At 35.4% G+C, this 16,007-nt stretch overlaps 1 protein-coding gene across 3 annotated transcripts in view; it reads right to left on the bottom strand.

Moving 5' to 3' along the window:
* The window catches only part of USP24 (ubiquitin specific peptidase 24), a 136,385-nt gene that overhangs the window by 72,037 nt on the left and 48,341 nt on the right, over positions 1-16,007 (bottom strand). For all 3 annotated transcript variants that reach the window (XM_043875796.1, XM_043875798.1, XM_043875797.1), the window contains exons 11-24: positions 14,988-15,102; positions 14,648-14,751; positions 14,004-14,111; positions 13,725-13,820; positions 13,476-13,637; positions 13,234-13,281; positions 7,971-8,078; positions 7,150-7,299; positions 6,401-6,532; positions 5,456-5,567; positions 3,935-4,011; positions 2,813-2,953; positions 2,596-2,649; positions 1,437-1,552 (exon numbers count right to left, since the gene is read on the bottom strand). In XM_043875796.1, coding sequence (XP_043731731.1) covers positions 1,437-1,552; positions 2,596-2,649; positions 2,813-2,953; positions 3,935-4,011; positions 5,456-5,567; positions 6,401-6,532; positions 7,150-7,299; positions 7,971-8,078; positions 13,234-13,281; positions 13,476-13,637; positions 13,725-13,820; positions 14,004-14,111; positions 14,648-14,751; positions 14,988-15,102 — 1,523 coding nt within the window. The remainder of the gene's footprint in view (positions 1-1,436; positions 1,553-2,595; positions 2,650-2,812; positions 2,954-3,934; positions 4,012-5,455; positions 5,568-6,400; positions 6,533-7,149; positions 7,300-7,970; positions 8,079-13,233; positions 13,282-13,475; positions 13,638-13,724; positions 13,821-14,003; positions 14,112-14,647; positions 14,752-14,987; positions 15,103-16,007) is intronic.

Genomic DNA, 16,007 nt, shown 5'->3' with positions numbered 1-16,007 from the left:
AACTGCCTGAAATTTAGAAGACAAATGCAAATCATTTAGTATGCCACAAATGAGAATTGCTGTTTAATTAGCTTATGAATGAGTCAGAAGAAAAAGGCCCCCCACCCCCCGCAAAAAAAAAAAGTTCATCTGGTTTATGTGACTATCCTGTATAAAAAACATATGCAGAATATGGTATCCCAAGGATTTTCAAAATAGTTAAGAAATCAACACACATCAAAAGAAAGAATCATCTTTGGAAGAGAAAACACATAGCAAGGAAGTGTGGAGCTCTCAGACTCTGAAAATGAGACCTGAGGTCTCTTTAGGTCAGAGTTAAGGAATCTTGCATATCGTCTGAAATAAGAGGACTCCAATATTCAGCAGCTTATACAGTGACAGCTCCACACTTTATTAAACACTACATGTGTTAACACTGACAGATGAAAATCCAAGTGCCCTCAAACACTTGATATTCCGGAAAAATACTTCATATAGGTGTATTTCTAAATCTCAGGCATGCTGATTAGCAGTACTGGAAATTTCACTTTAAAAAAGAGTTGGTTAGCACAGGGAGTTATACTCAATATCTTGCAATAACCTGTAATGGAAAATAATATGGAAAAAATATACACATATAACTAAATCACTTTGCTATAAAGTGCTTTAAAGGCTTTAAAAAGAAAAGGAACATCCCCAACTATAAATAAAGAGAAAGAAACACATAAAGTGATTCCCGAAGGAGAGACTCTATGGGCACCGACCACTGGAGGGCAGCAGAATAAGACACAGAGAGGGAGCTCCTCTGAGCACCACTGATCTGGGGCTGCTCACCAGTAATGACTTGTTAAACTCCCACGGAAGCATTTTAGCTGCTTCAATTTAAGTTTCTACATATTCATCTATTCTCCTTACTATGCCAAAGAAGTACAGAAAATGCTGAACTCAAATTTCACTGACAACATCTGAAAACACTCAACACAGCAATGTGACTTAGAGGTGTCAATTCAAACTTTTAACACAATTATTTGAAAAGTAATTTTAAGTACGTAACATTTTAACTATGATTATATCATAATGTACAATGTTAATCAATATGCCACTTCATTTTGCTTGCACTGTTAGTGTCATGATTTGTCTGTTCAAAAAGTTATGTCTAAGTAAATCTTTCAAATCTGAAAAAATTATTCTTCATACAAAGACTATATCTTGGTTCAGTCATAAAGAGTAGGCTACTCATATTACACAGAGTTAAAGTAAAACGAATCCAATGATAAAATATATAACAGGGAATATATAATTTTCAAGGATATGACTATTTGAAAAATATGTGAAATAAAATGAGATGACTAATTAACTGAGAGGTCTCCAAGGGAAGAAAAAAGATCCCAACTTTGCTTTTAGGCTGACTCGTCTCTGCGTGTTGTGTACTCGCTGTCACTCCCGTAGCCGCTCACCTGTAAGGGGACTGGACTGACGTGGCTACAGTCGGCATGGCAGTGGCTGTCAGCATTTTTGTTGCTCTGGTCACAGCGTGCGTCAGAGTGGGGCCACCAAGTGCTGAACTGGCCGCCTACGTAACGAGAGATCATTCTACATCAGGATTTCTCAACATCAGCTCTGCTGACATTTTGGGCTGGAAGCTGTTTTGTCATGGAAGACTGACTGTCTTGGACTTTGTAGGACGTTTAGTGGCATTTCTGACTTGTACTCACCACCCACTGGCCACCAGGTACCGGCAGGACCTGTCTAGTGACAACCAGAAGGTCTCCAGACACTGCCAATGTCCCCTGGGAGGTCAAATAATCTCCAACTGAGAACGACTGTTTTACACATGTTATTACTTACACAGTATCTTACTTAGTGTTTTGATGATCACGTATTTGGATGTAAGTCACAACCTGGGAACTCCTGTACAGATTCATCGCCAGCATAGATTCATTACCAGAAAATTTAACTTTTTAACATTTGAGGGCAGTAGCATTTTATGCTTTTGGAACACCCTTTATTAGGTATTAAACTTCAACAAGCCCAAATTAGGAGTGAAAAGATGAATGCTTAATACTTTAACCATCATGCTAGAAATAAGGCACTGGAAATACACATGAGATAGTATTACGTCACAAGCTACTAGTGGACAAAGACAACCAATACCGCCTACTACTGAGTGTGTTGCTGTGGCTTTTTAACAGCATTTATGATACAAATGAAATGACATATGAGGAATGATGGGAAAAGAAGCAAGTGTGCATATAAAATTTCTGGACCAAAAAAGGAGAAAAAGAATCTATTGAAATGTGGAATGTACAGAAGACAGTTTTATACCCCAAAAGGAGGTGGGGAGTGAGGTGTGCCAGGGTAGGTGAAACAGGAAAGGGAGATGGTGGAGGGAGAAGGAATGATTTCCCATAAAGTTACGTTTATTTCTATATTGTGGGCATCAAGGCAAATGCCTGTTCCCTGTGCCAACAATATGATACTGCTGGCAAATTCTTCCAATAGGATCCAGCCACAAATATCAGAACTATACATGATCTCAAAATACAAAATTACAAATGGAAAAAAAACTCAAAGCATTTTATTTCAAAAAAAGGTTAAATAAAATTTGCTACTTACTTCTAATCTTGTGTAGCAATCAGCAATGAATTTCTTGTGTAATGATACAGAATCCTAAAAGGTAAGAGGTAAATGGAAAGTAATGAGTCTACCATTTAGTTGTAATCATTATTAAGGATAAAATTTCAAAATAAAGAAGCTCAACTTTCAGGTATGCCAACTTATCAATTAAAAATACATTACTTTTTGTGTATCAGCACCTTTTCTCCTTACTTACCTTCTTTAACCTAGGATTTAGATTAATGTAACTGTAGTTTATAATTAACTGAATAGCCTCATTAGCAATTTCTTCATCAGGTGATTCCATGGCTATTTTCCAAATGAAATCCATTCCTATCAATTCCAGTTTTTCTACATACTGTTCAAAAGAAAAAAAATTATAGCACATCAAGGTCACAAAAATACAATTATTTTCTGCTACATTGTTAATCCATACTTCTTACAGTTCACTATGAATTAAGGCTACAGAAACCAAGCTACACTTGAGAACAATATTATACAAAACAACAGTTTTATATAATAATTTTTGAAAACAAAAACCAGCCAACAACAGAAACACTGGGCAACTTCCATGGAATCAGGACAGATAAGGAGATTTTTCTCCAGACGTTATCCTAAACTTGAGTTGCCACTCTGCCCAGATGGGGCACTGAGGCAGACACATACAGGAATAACATGGGCACCCCTGCAGGAGCTTTTCAAAGGAAAGGGAGTCAAGCTAGAGGCGGTTACTAATCCTCAGGGCTCAATCTGGGCTTTTCAAGGCTCAGTTAGAAATGGCAAGATCGAGGGCTTACAAGATCTTGTAAAAATTCTAGGAAGTCAGGTCATGAATGAAACAGACCTGGAAAAAGAGTTATTTTTCACCTTTTTAAAGCTATTCACGTAAATATAAACATAGCTGTATACATTCTACAGATTCTCATTTTCCTGCTTCTTTGTCTGTTCTTAAAAAATTTCCCCCAAATCCTTGCCGCTGAGACCCTAAAATTGAAGATTTTGGTACATTCTCAGGTAACTGTGAACTGTTGGATCTGAGAGGTTAGAAGCTGGGCTAGAACTATCCCTACTCTGCATTCACCCAGCCACAGGAGGCCACTGGCTCTCACAGATCAGGAAAAAGCAGAGAGGGATCTGAGAAGTCACCTGTATGGGAAGGGGAATGCTCTCACACTCTGAGGAGCTCTCTGAATGATGCAGGAGACTGCAGTCAAGGAGGAGTCCATTCTTTTTAAAAAACCTCATGTCTTCTCTCAATTAGAACACATTTTTTTTTTGCTGAATATCAAGTTTTACTAGATTATCCAAATTAACTAGACTTGAAAACAATGCTACTTACCAACTGAGCTCCTTGTCTTTTTAATCGATGATCACACAGATTCACATTTTCAAAAAAAGTCTTAAATAAGTTAAAACCTGAAATTATAGAATGTCAGATAAATTCATGTACTCTTGGTACCACAGATAATCAATGAAAAGACAAAGTATATCAAGAGGTAAAACTATAAAACTTTCAGGACAAAACAGGCACAAATCTTCAAGACCGTCAATTAGGCAATAGTCTCTTAGATATGGTATCAAAAACAAGCAACAATAATGACAAAAAAATAAATGAACTTCATCAAAACTAAAAGCTTTTGTGCTTCAAAGGACTATTGTGAAAATGAAAAGCCAATCCACAGAACAGGACAAAATGTTTGTAAATCACATTATTTGATAAGGAGTGAGTATGTAGAATATATAAAACAACCCTTAAAACTCAAAACTAAAAGGGCAAATCACCCAATTTAAAGATGAGAAAGATTTTAATAGACATCTTTTCAAAGGGGATATCTACGTGACCAAAGAGCCCAAGAATATCCTTAGTCATCAGGGAAATGCATATCAAAGGCCATGAGATTCCATCTCAAAACCACTAGGATGGCTAAAATAAAAATGACAGTTTATAATTATTAGAGAAGATGTAGAGAAATCAAAACCTCATATACTGCTGGTGGGATTATAAAATGGTATAGCCACTTTGCAAAAAAGATTGGCAATTCCTCAAATGTTAATTATATCATACAGCAATTTCACTCCTAGGTAGATGAAAATTTGTACATGGACATTTACAGCAGTATTATTGACAATAACCAAAAGTGGTAACAACCCAGATGCCTATCCACACAATGTGTTATATCCATTCAATGAAGTGTTATCCAGTCATATGGATTGAAGTTTTGACACGTGCAAAAACCTGGGTGAACCTTGGCCACATTATGTCTCAGCATGATCAAGAAGCCAAATACAAAAGGTGACATACTGCATGGTTCTATTTACCTAAAATGTCCAGATCAGAATAACCTACAAGGACGAGCAGATGAGAGATTATGGAAAGGGGAGAATGGAGAGTGACTACTACATAGTTTTTTTCTGGGGTGATGAAAATGTCCTGAGATTAAAAATGGTGAAGGTTGAACAACTTTGTGAATATACAAAAAACACTTCATGTACACTTTAAAAAAATAAATTCTACGGCATGCAAAATTCATATCAATAAGAAAAATTTCAATTAAAATAAACAACTGAAAAGAGGATTTCTATACTTGGACCAATTTTTACCTTAGATGAATCCTTTTTGTACTAAGTAATTTCATGAAAACAGTTTGACAACCATTAGGCTGTGTAATTTAAAAATACCATTCATGTAAAAAGAAATTCATCTGTTTATATAAACATGTTTATATAGATATATCTTTATATGCATAAGGCGAAGTCCAGAAGCATATACCAAACTGTGAAGCTGTTTCTCACAGTGGGCTGAGAAAGAAAAGAAAAAAATTTAAAGAACTGAAAAAACAATTTTAATGTTTTTCCTTACCATTCATAGTGATTTCATATGACTCCAATTTAAGAATTTTCTCCTTGAAGAGCTGCTGCTGAACATCACTCTCAAGATCATGTTGCCCTTTTGTAAACCATTCAAAACACATCTGCGAATCAAGACAAATATCACCTTGTAACTAAAATCCACTTCAGGTAAATACATAATCCAAACGAGGAAAACAAAGACAAATGATTTTTAATTCTTCAGAAATTTATAATGCCTTAGTACTACTCAAACTAAAATCATTGGAACTCTGGAACTAAATGAAGCAGTTAGTTACAGCAATCTTTCTTCTAGATAATGAAAATACATACTCGGACTTTCTACTGAACCACTACACTTCAGTTTTTCCACTGACATTTATTAATAAGCCTTACGCTGTGCTAGGCACTGTCACATACTCAATCCTTCCAATAACCCTATGATGTAGCTCACATTATTCTGCAAAATGAGAGGAGGAAATAGTGATTTTCACGTTAGGAAGCATCGAAGCAGGGCAGTGCTCCTGGTTTAATCCACTTTCAGCTGTGCAACTGCAGATCTGTCTAGACAGCAATTCTTTCTTTAGGGTTTCTAGGGTACAACATCATTATAGGAACTCAAAGTTTCTGCTGGTTAACTTAAAATTAGTTTCATGGGAGGGAAAAAAAACTAAAGAATACACTAAGTTTGCTATACTCAGTTGAATTTGGTTTTATGCAGAATGGTTATCAAAATTACCAAAGATCTCACATGCTTGTGTATATCACATATATATAAAATATCTTTTCAACACTCTCAGCTCCTAGCTTATTATAAATGTATGCTTAGTAAACTGAAAAGTGTTTAGAATTGAAGATATGATACATGCACAAAAACGTGAGATACATACAATAAAGCAAAATACTATTTATTAGGTCACACTTTTGTCTTACTTCATCCGTAACGCCGTCTTCTTACCTCTCTATCTAATTCACAGACATCCTGGCCAGTCACAAGACACTCCCAGATTTCCTTGGCACGATTCCAACCCAAATACAGAGTAGCTTCTTGCAAGAAAAATGCCAGGAATTTAAGATGGGCCTCTAAATACTGGAAAAAGAAATAATCCTAATTAGTCAACTCCAGGCATTCGTCCGTAAAAGCAAAACAAAAACAAACAAACAAACAAAAAAAAAACAACTGAAATTAAAAAGTAGTTTTACCTAATGCTTTCTCTTGTAACTTAGGGTAAATAAATGTGAGAAATCCATTTACGAGGCGACAATGTAGCAGAAACTACTTGTCTATTACAAACTCAGGTGACTTTAGATGCCAAGCAATCTCAGAGTAAAACACCAGAACACAACTGATGAGTGAAGATATTTTTCTAATTTTTGGAAAACAATATTACTGACAGCTTTGGCCATGAGCCACAGAACTGACAATTGTATTTTTGATCAAACACAAAAGATATTCATCTTTAATACCATATCATACATATGCAGTTATGTTAGGTGATTTACTGAAAGATATACCCACAAATATCAATTTTCTAACCTTTTACTTCAAGGTGGTTTTATTAAAGATTAAAAACTGTTCCATCATGACAAAGACACCTCATGCTTCCTCTTTAGAGTTCCTTCCAACAAATATTACTTTTATAGCTCAAACGCAAAAAGGTCAAATGGATGCTGTAAGTCATGAAACAACAGCACAATGCCAGGTACCTCCCGGTAGGTATATCGGCCATCCACTAGTGTTGAACCAGTTAAGCCTCCAGGTCCAGCCACGGCTGCTGCAAGCCGATGACAAGCTATCAAGCTTCCTGTTACCAGTTTCACTATTTCAAAATTTTTCTTCAAGTCTTGAATAATACTCTTGGTGAAAACAATAAAAAAAAAAAAAGTATGAGAATGTGCAGTTACTTTGTCAGTTTAACACAAGCTTCTATTTGAGCATACAGTTGAGGAACAGCAAACATAAAAATTTTTTCACTTACATTTCCTACATAAAAGTAAATGAAAACAATCTCATATGTACACTTACTAGGGAATTACTATAGAATTAATAAACTTCCCTGCTAAATTTCTGCTTCTAAAGGAGTTTTTTATAATTTTTTTAAAAAATAAGTCTTTCAAAAGCACTATTTCACTTCTTGCATACTTTTCCAGATCTTTCTTCCCAAGTCTCTTACATTGAGGAGCCTCTAGTTCCTTAAGCGAACTGATATTTTTTCACAAATAAAACAAGTCTTGCGAATCTTTTCAAATTCCTACAATACTATTCTAACTTTTAAAAATTAGCTTACTTCGGTAAATTAAGGAAATAAAAAATAAATGAGTTAGGGATATACCAAAAGAAAAGCTCCACAGAAATGAAAGCAGAATGATGCTTAAATTCAAGATCATTAAAAAATATAAATGAATTATATTAATAACCATAAAACTGTCAAATAGTCACTATAAAACTTAGCAATCTTTTGATGTTTAGTCATTATAAAAGGTTATGCAAGTAACTGCATAATAATCAAATATAGCAATCCTCTTACCTTGTCTTGCTTTTGATAGGTTTGTTTTATGAACGAGCGGGTGATTTCATGTAGCTGACGCAAAGCTGGTACCACCCATACAAACTGGGGATTGTTAATCTGAGATGACTAGAGTTAAAAAGAAGTTACATTAATTTAGAAATAAATGGCAGAATAAATTTAGTAGCTATAAAAAAGTTCCAAGTCAATTAGGTTTTACTGTTACACATTCTATTATTTTTCTCTTCACATTGCTCATTTATAGTTTATCACCATGCACTCATAATTCAGTCTCCAACTTCTTATTCTGCATGCAATCCTAAAGCCAAGAACTGCAAACAGGAGTGGATATGAAGTGACAGTAAATGTACAGGGGTACATCAGCAAAAAACAGACAACAAGGAATTAGCAACTTCAGAGGATAGATTATAAGTAGCACAGGCTGCTAGGATATGTTGACATAATAAAATAAATTAATGGCACAAGCTTAACTTGGATAATACAGAAGTGGCTGATAAGTAAAATGGTATAAAAATATGGTTTTCTGTAATGATATGATCAAGATACCAATGATATGATCAAGATATTAAGAGTGGTCTAAGTATTAAAGAAAATATCCATGATCTGCTTATTTCCTAGTTAAAACAATTTTAGAAGAGAGAATTCTATTTTCATTAATTATTACAGCCACTTTATAATTTATATTTTTCAAAACATTTTAAAATATGTTATTTCTGAAACTGGTGCATGACAATCCAGATCTTCACGCACATATCTGAAAAGTCTAATGTTCATGCACTGCTCTTTAAAAAAAGAACTGTTTTTTAATAAATGACATCTTTCAAACTATGAGATTTCATTATAAAATCTGTAAGAATGTCATGTTAACATTATTAATCAACTGATCAAGTAACTCCCTAAAAACTGAACAATAGTTAGCATTTACTTTAAAAACTATATTTTTTAAAAAAGCCTTCTTGCTTCTTCAAGTCTTTCTGTCAGATAAAGATGCCTATAGGGGCAGAAAAATACTTTTGATGTCATTTGCAGAAAATTGTTGTACTACTAAATACGTAAATGTGAGACAGCTATTGCCAAAATAATATTGGTTTTCCTACAGATTAGCCAATCAACCAGCAAATACCATATTTCCTGGATTCTAAGATACAAATTTTATAAAATTTAACATTTCTGACAGTGATACTTCTTAACAATTCTATAAAAGAAACTTTTTGGCCATTAGGCACAGGAGTAAGTTTAGATATGGCTATCCTTATGTGGGATGTGCAAACTTGGCTGTTTAAAAAGGTATCTGTTCATCTACCCATCATTTCTGTTCTTACATGGCATAGTTAGTACCAAACAAGGATGGCTTTTTAATTTAAATGTAGATCACTGATTTGTTTCTTGAATGCTATCAAAGGATTACACTATGATGTGGTATTGACTAGCCCATCATGTCTATCAATTCAATTAAAAGCAAAGAAAACTGCCAGTGGTCTTAAGACTAAAGCATTTTCCAAAGCCAGGAGAATTTGGTGTGATAGACTCATACTCTGTGAAGGGTTGCATCATTTGGCATTAAACGTCTCTCTGTCCAAAGTTATAGCTTAATTCAAGAGGAACTATTTAACTTGTAGTATACACAACTTAATGAAGGAAAAAAGCAGCTTGAGTTTTACAAAAAAGACAGATACAAAACTCCCTATTTCTCAACATGCCTCAAAATTCTATACTCTCGATTTCAAAGAAGTCCAAAGCACTACACTGGATAATAGCAAGCAGCATGCCACAGTGAGGCTGTGCATACTGGATTAACCCTGCGATGCATGGTGCAATCACTGGCATCTTAGGATCAGAGAAATAAGGTATACATTAAAGGGCAACTACTTGCAAGACTAGCTAGGATATTTCTGCTAAGACATAAAAGTTGCAAAATGACAGAAACTAAAATTCTGAGGCTTAAGTCCAAACTGATACCTTCTGAAAGGATTACAAACATTGGGATATAAATATAAAACTTTTAGTAAATAATCAGGTATATTAGAAAGTATCATTATGAGTCAATTATAGTTAGATTATTTTTTTGACACTGAAAATTATCTTTTGGAATCTGAAAGGTATTTCTGATATAGCCTTTCTAGAGTTCAGCAAATAAGACAGATGTTATTTATTCCATCATATCTATGCTATGACATTACGCTGCTAAGCTATAAGAAAATTTTTAAATTACTCTTTTCCATTTACAAAAGGGGCAAGAGAATATAGTGAACAATTAAAATGAAAATATCTGATAATGTTTGATAACGAAGCTGAGGTTTCATAAGTAGCAGTTAATGGTATATCCAAACTAAGACTGAATGTTAGATGAAGCTGTAGAGGTCAACTAGTTTAGCCTGCAAACCTGTGCCTAAACTCTCCTTATTCATTTTTGTTAAAAGAGTTGTCTTCTGGTGTTTCCAGTGATGAGGAACTCAGGAGACAGTGCATTCTGTGTCAGATTGTCTTCCTACAAAGTTCAGTGATCTATGATACTGAAACACGCCTTTACCGCAACTGCTTACGAGACATAAAAACTAAGTTGAATCAAATGTCTCTAACAATTCTATAAGTATCTGAAAGAAAGCTTTCATATTCTTTCTTGAGTTCTCACATCTCAAAGCTGAATATCCCAATTTTTCATCTGCCTTGTTTTTCCAGACCTAGCCATTTATCTAGAACCAAAGTAAAAATTTTGACAAGGGTGGACACTTTAAAAAGTACTTCCTCCTGTGCTAATCAGTCACATCACTGTGAGACTGCTGAGGGCACCTTGCTATTTTCACTTTCAGTTTCGTGTTTTGTCAAGTGGAGGTCATTCAGGTATGTGCAAATAATTTTAGTGTCTTCACAGGTGAAGCAGAGGAAAGAGGAAGGAAACCAACATTTACTGAAAGGCTGCTGGGCACTGTGCTAGGAGGACTTCATATAATGACTTAAGGATATGCAAACACCACTGATCAAATAAAAATGATTTTTTTTTTTGGTTTAGTAATATTTTTTGGATGCGTACATTTAAACTTTTTAATTGAAAAGTAAAAAAGAAGTGAAATAAGAGGGAAAGGGTTGGGGGTAGACAGTGGAAGGTATAAAGGAAGCAAAGGAAAAGAGGACCAAGGAAGCCAAGGGTATCCTGGCAGAATCTACAGAAATAAAGTTAAGAAATAAAGGTCAGAATTTCTGAACACAACAATGGAACTGGGAATTTTAAGAGTGTCAAAAGCAGAGGGAAAGGGAATCAGTTGGAGCAGTAGAGGTAGCTGGGGGTGGGAGGGGAGTAAGAGGTGGGTGATCTTGTCTTACCCTTTGCTTAGTTTCTGTGTAGCCTGGCAGGGAGACATAATTCCCAGTCAGCCCACCTTGCTGCCTGGCAGGAAAGGGCATAGCATAGAAAAACACCTTTAGTGGCAGTATATAACTCACCCCCCTGCCTGGAGTCATGTCGGGGGCTTTGATCTTCCCACTGCCCCCCTTCAGCCACGGGTACTTTAAGAGAGTATTTGCAAAAGCTCTCAGTCAATGGAGAAGTGCTACGTAAATGCAAGTTATTATTATTCTAAATGAAGGAACGGTACATCAGAATTTCTTTACTGGGAGCAGTGGGATATAAAAAAGGAAGAATATTTCTTTCAAGACTCACAAAATGACTCCAAAATTCTCCCTGTTACTTTTTGAGTTTTGTTGTAAAACATCAGACATGAGTGAAGTGACTGCAAAGAGAAGCAATAAAGATGCAGCGATGATACTGGCTAGAAGGGCTAAAGTAATGCTCAGCTGTAACAAGGAAGGAACAGGGGTCAGGAAGGATTTTCTGGTTTTAAAAGTCATTTCCCTGGAGGGAGGAAAAAGTCCCTTCAGCTTTGACCTTCAGACCTATAAAGAAATGTATCTGTTACAGTGAAGAAAAGACCATTTTCTACAGATACCTTTTTTTCTTACTATTAGTATCAAAAGATTTAAACTTCTTAAATAGCTCTAGATGAGTTTCAATTATAAAGACAGAGGGTGCTAAATTATTTGAATCGCTGAGCTGAGAAAATTGGAAAAATTCACATTGTATCTGAGTAGAAAGAGAGCAATGTTGCTGAATTAAAGGAATAATTTAATCATGACCTGAGAGGTACCAGCTGCAGTTTATGAACAATTTTAATGTAGAAAATTCACTTGATCAAATTTCAATGTCAGAAATATAACCCACAAAGTTCTCAAATGCCCCAAACTAAACTTTATGACCAAGCATAATTTAGGAGAGTAAAAGCCTCTGATTCACCAAGGGCGCTTAAGAAGAGTCTCTGAATTTACCGGTGTAAATTAGCAGTATTCAAGATCCTTTAAACAAATACTTATGGGGAAAACCAAGAAACTGTTAAGCAGTTAGCTATTTACTAAACCCTTTTCTTAAGTCAACAGTGGAATGAAACCCCTCTTGCTGTGAGGCTTCATGTTTCATCTGAGCAACCTGAGGGCCTGCGTGGAGGAGGATGTGCTCTAATCAGGGGCTGCTGAAACCACGGAGGTAGGCTCCGGGGACTGACCACTGAGGTCAGCCCTCTCCAAGGAGAGCCTTGATGTTTAAGGACTGCAGCGACAAGAGAGCTACAGCCATTGCTGCCCATTCTGAAACCCCCCTTTACCAAGGACAGATGTGAAGTCTTCAGCCACCTGGAGGTCAAAGCCCTTGGAGGGGAGGGGCTTCCATAGCACTCGTCCCTACGCAGTTCTACCTTCTAAAATCCACTCCCAGCAGCAGGTCTCACTGAATAATCACTTTTCTAAGGAAGTACTTTAGGACCACCTCTGAACCAAGCATCCAAAAAACAACTACGTGCCAGAAATGAATGAACCTCCTTCTCCCCTTCTTTCTCTCTTCTGACTCTTAGGGATTCCTCCATTTCTCTCTTATGGGAGAAAAATAGGCATGATATTTATTAAACTTGTGCATATTTTGGATTTAATTTTAAACAGAGAAACTAAGTTGAAGGTCTTATAATCTTATGAAAATAATATAGTAAAACTACTCTTTGAATGGGACCCTGGATTTTTTTTCCTTTGTGAGTCAATAATTCCCCAAGCTTTAAATAATAAAGCACAGGTCATAAGAAAATATTCAAACAGCAGTCTGTATCTGAATACTACTTGAAAAAAAACACTATAATAATTTACTATTATCTTAAAATTATAATTTATTAAAAAGAATTATTAAATTAGTATACCTTTTACTTATACCTCATCTGCAAATTCTTACCTTGAATCCATCCTTCTTGTTTTTATCCAGACCTGACCATTCTCCAGGCTGAAAATTTTAAGAGAAACGTAAGTGACTTGGTAAAAGCAGTACCTATAATTTCCCAATTTTGGACTCTAAGATTAATGAGCTTCCATGCAGGACATTTAGCTTAAACAATAGGGGAGGAAAATTATTTGGTTCTAATTACTCAGACAATACTATTACTCTGACAACAAAACTAGACCAAAGGTAAAACCAACCCTTTTAATATCTTCTATGCATTTAATTATGTAGCTCCTCTTGATTGCTTCTTTCACTGCATACGCATCACTAAGGATTGTCAGATGCTCCTCCAGAGCTTGCTGAATAAGGCTACTGGGCAGCGTGGGGAGATGAGCCAGTTCCCAGAGCACATCCAACACCTACGGTACACCACATGTGATGAGCCAGCCCATATGCAAATAAAGCCACTTTAAGCACTGATAGCTAGAAAAATTTGATTCTCCTGCCTTTCCAGAAGTGGTCTCAAAGCGAGCTTCCCGGCCTATTCGTCCGATAAGACTCAATAGCTTCTGTCTCACTCTATCACTCTCAGTCTCCCAGCTCTGTAGAATGAAAAAGACAAGACACAGGAATTGCTCCCCAGTCTGTTTTGATCACACTGGCAAAATATGCAAAAGCTTTAAACTTAAGCTAAAAAAGTTTAAGAAGAGTAAGGTTAAATATTGCTAATGTAGAGGAAGGAGACCTCATTTTAGAAAAATTTAAAAGCATATTTGAGCACATACCTTCTGAATAAGAACAAACAAATGATTAAGCTGATCTGAATTAAACTTGACAGCTGCTGCAGCAATAATAGTATGAATGTTCTCAATCACAGTAGATGATTGTCCTGACTAGAAAAGAACACAATGGGGAAAAAGTTAAGTCTTAGAACCTGGAAAAACACAAGTCTTTCCCCAGAGATATACAGAAGCAAAAGTAAAACAGTAACTAAGATAAATTGATTCTAGACTATCAGCATACACTTGCATGATAAAACTGGTAAGACTACACGAAGCAACCATTATTAGTGGTATTCAGTTGGCCTTATTTTAATTCCTTGAAGCATTAAATCTCTAAAAAGAAAAAAAGATGAGAATCAAGTTCTCAATCTGACATATTCATTTTAAGAGGAGAACAAAATATTTTCAACTGGCTTAAAAACAATTTATACTGATTAAGTTTACAAGAAATACATACTAATCTTTCACATTTTATAAATGATCTTGAGGGCTTCAGTTGAGAGTATTATGTACCTCATTTTAAAATTTGCTCATAGATATTCTGAGTTCAATTAATACTTATTTATCCATGGACAGTAAGTCACCATCCTTCTCCCTCTCTGATAAAAAATGTTAGAAAAGGGCAAAAGGAATTCTGATCAACTTACCTGTATCTTCCAAATTTTAGTGAGCTCATCTAATGACAATTTACTGCCCAAGAGTTCAATAATTCCCTTTATACGATCACAGTATTGTGCTTGGTCTATGTTGCCTAAGAGAAGAAACACCAGAGAGGCAGACAGATATAATGAACGCTGACTTTCTAAACGTGACTCTATTAATTCAAAGCAACAGTAACTTGCTGTAGGATTATTTAAAGGCTAGTACAAAATAAAGATGACAATAGGAAAAAAAGGCTAATATAGTCAAAGTAACAATTTCATGCATTTTTAACACAAAAGTATATTATTTATGAGTTAGGTAATTTTTTAAAGCAAGTTAACTTACCTTCCAATGCAATTGACAGAACTGAGTTTTCAACTAGCCAATCTAACAATCTGTCTGTATCTATAGCATTCTTCACAGATTTGGATAAAGTGCTATCTTCTATGAGTTTGGTTACCTAAAAAGACAGGATTATTGTGATTTAATCTAATGCAAATATTCATAATCAAAATCTTCACATATATCTTGTGACTTTTACAGTATTACAATGTAGTGTGATAATTAGCCTAACTGTATCAAAGGTCAGTTATTAGAAATTAATAGACTACCTATTTTTAATGTCTTTAAAAACAACACAGAGCTCACATTCCCTGGGCCACTGATGACTGGCTCAGGGATGTACATCTGACGCAAACTTCAATCAGAGCATGTCTCCAAATTCTATACTTGGGACCAGAGAGAAAGCATCAGCCGTTCCCTGGTCATGAGAGCTACCCATGGCCAAGTCTACCTTATGAAGATGCCACTCTGTATGGAGAAAGAGAACAAAGAAAAGCAGAGATAACACCTGGACAGAGTCCTGGCAGTGGTTTGGTCTTGGATTCTAGTTGGTCCTGTTGCCCACATCTGTCTCTCACCTTACAAGGTTTGGCTATTTTTATGAGATAGCCCAGCCTTCTTTTATTAAATTCTTCTTTTAATTTAAAATTATTTAAGAATCACTCAAATGATCAAGTGATTCACTCATGAATCAAGAGTCACTTGATTTTTGATCCCTGTAGCTAAGAATCCTAATTAATACAAAACTGAAGGAAAATAATTGGAATCATGGCTGAACTCTATTGTGAACTCCAATAATGAACTCCACCTATCACTCACCAAAACCAACTATGCTCATGGAAAGTTTAGAAAGCTGCAAGATCTTATTTCCATCATTTTGCTTAGACCACTCCGGTTGTAAACAAAACAAAATTTTGCCTGAACCCCAGTTAAAAGATTTGGTTTAAGTAAGTCTGAAATATAATAAAAGGAATTATACCCTTGGGGTAAAAAGTAAACCTTGAACTTCATATTCCAAGGAAT

Source organism: Cervus elaphus, chromosome 20, assembly GCF_910594005.1.
Source record: "Cervus elaphus chromosome 20, mCerEla1.1, whole genome shotgun sequence".
Taxonomy (NCBI): Eukaryota; Metazoa; Chordata; class Mammalia; order Artiodactyla; family Cervidae; genus Cervus; species Cervus elaphus.
This window is presented reverse-complemented; position numbering and strand designations above follow the sequence as displayed.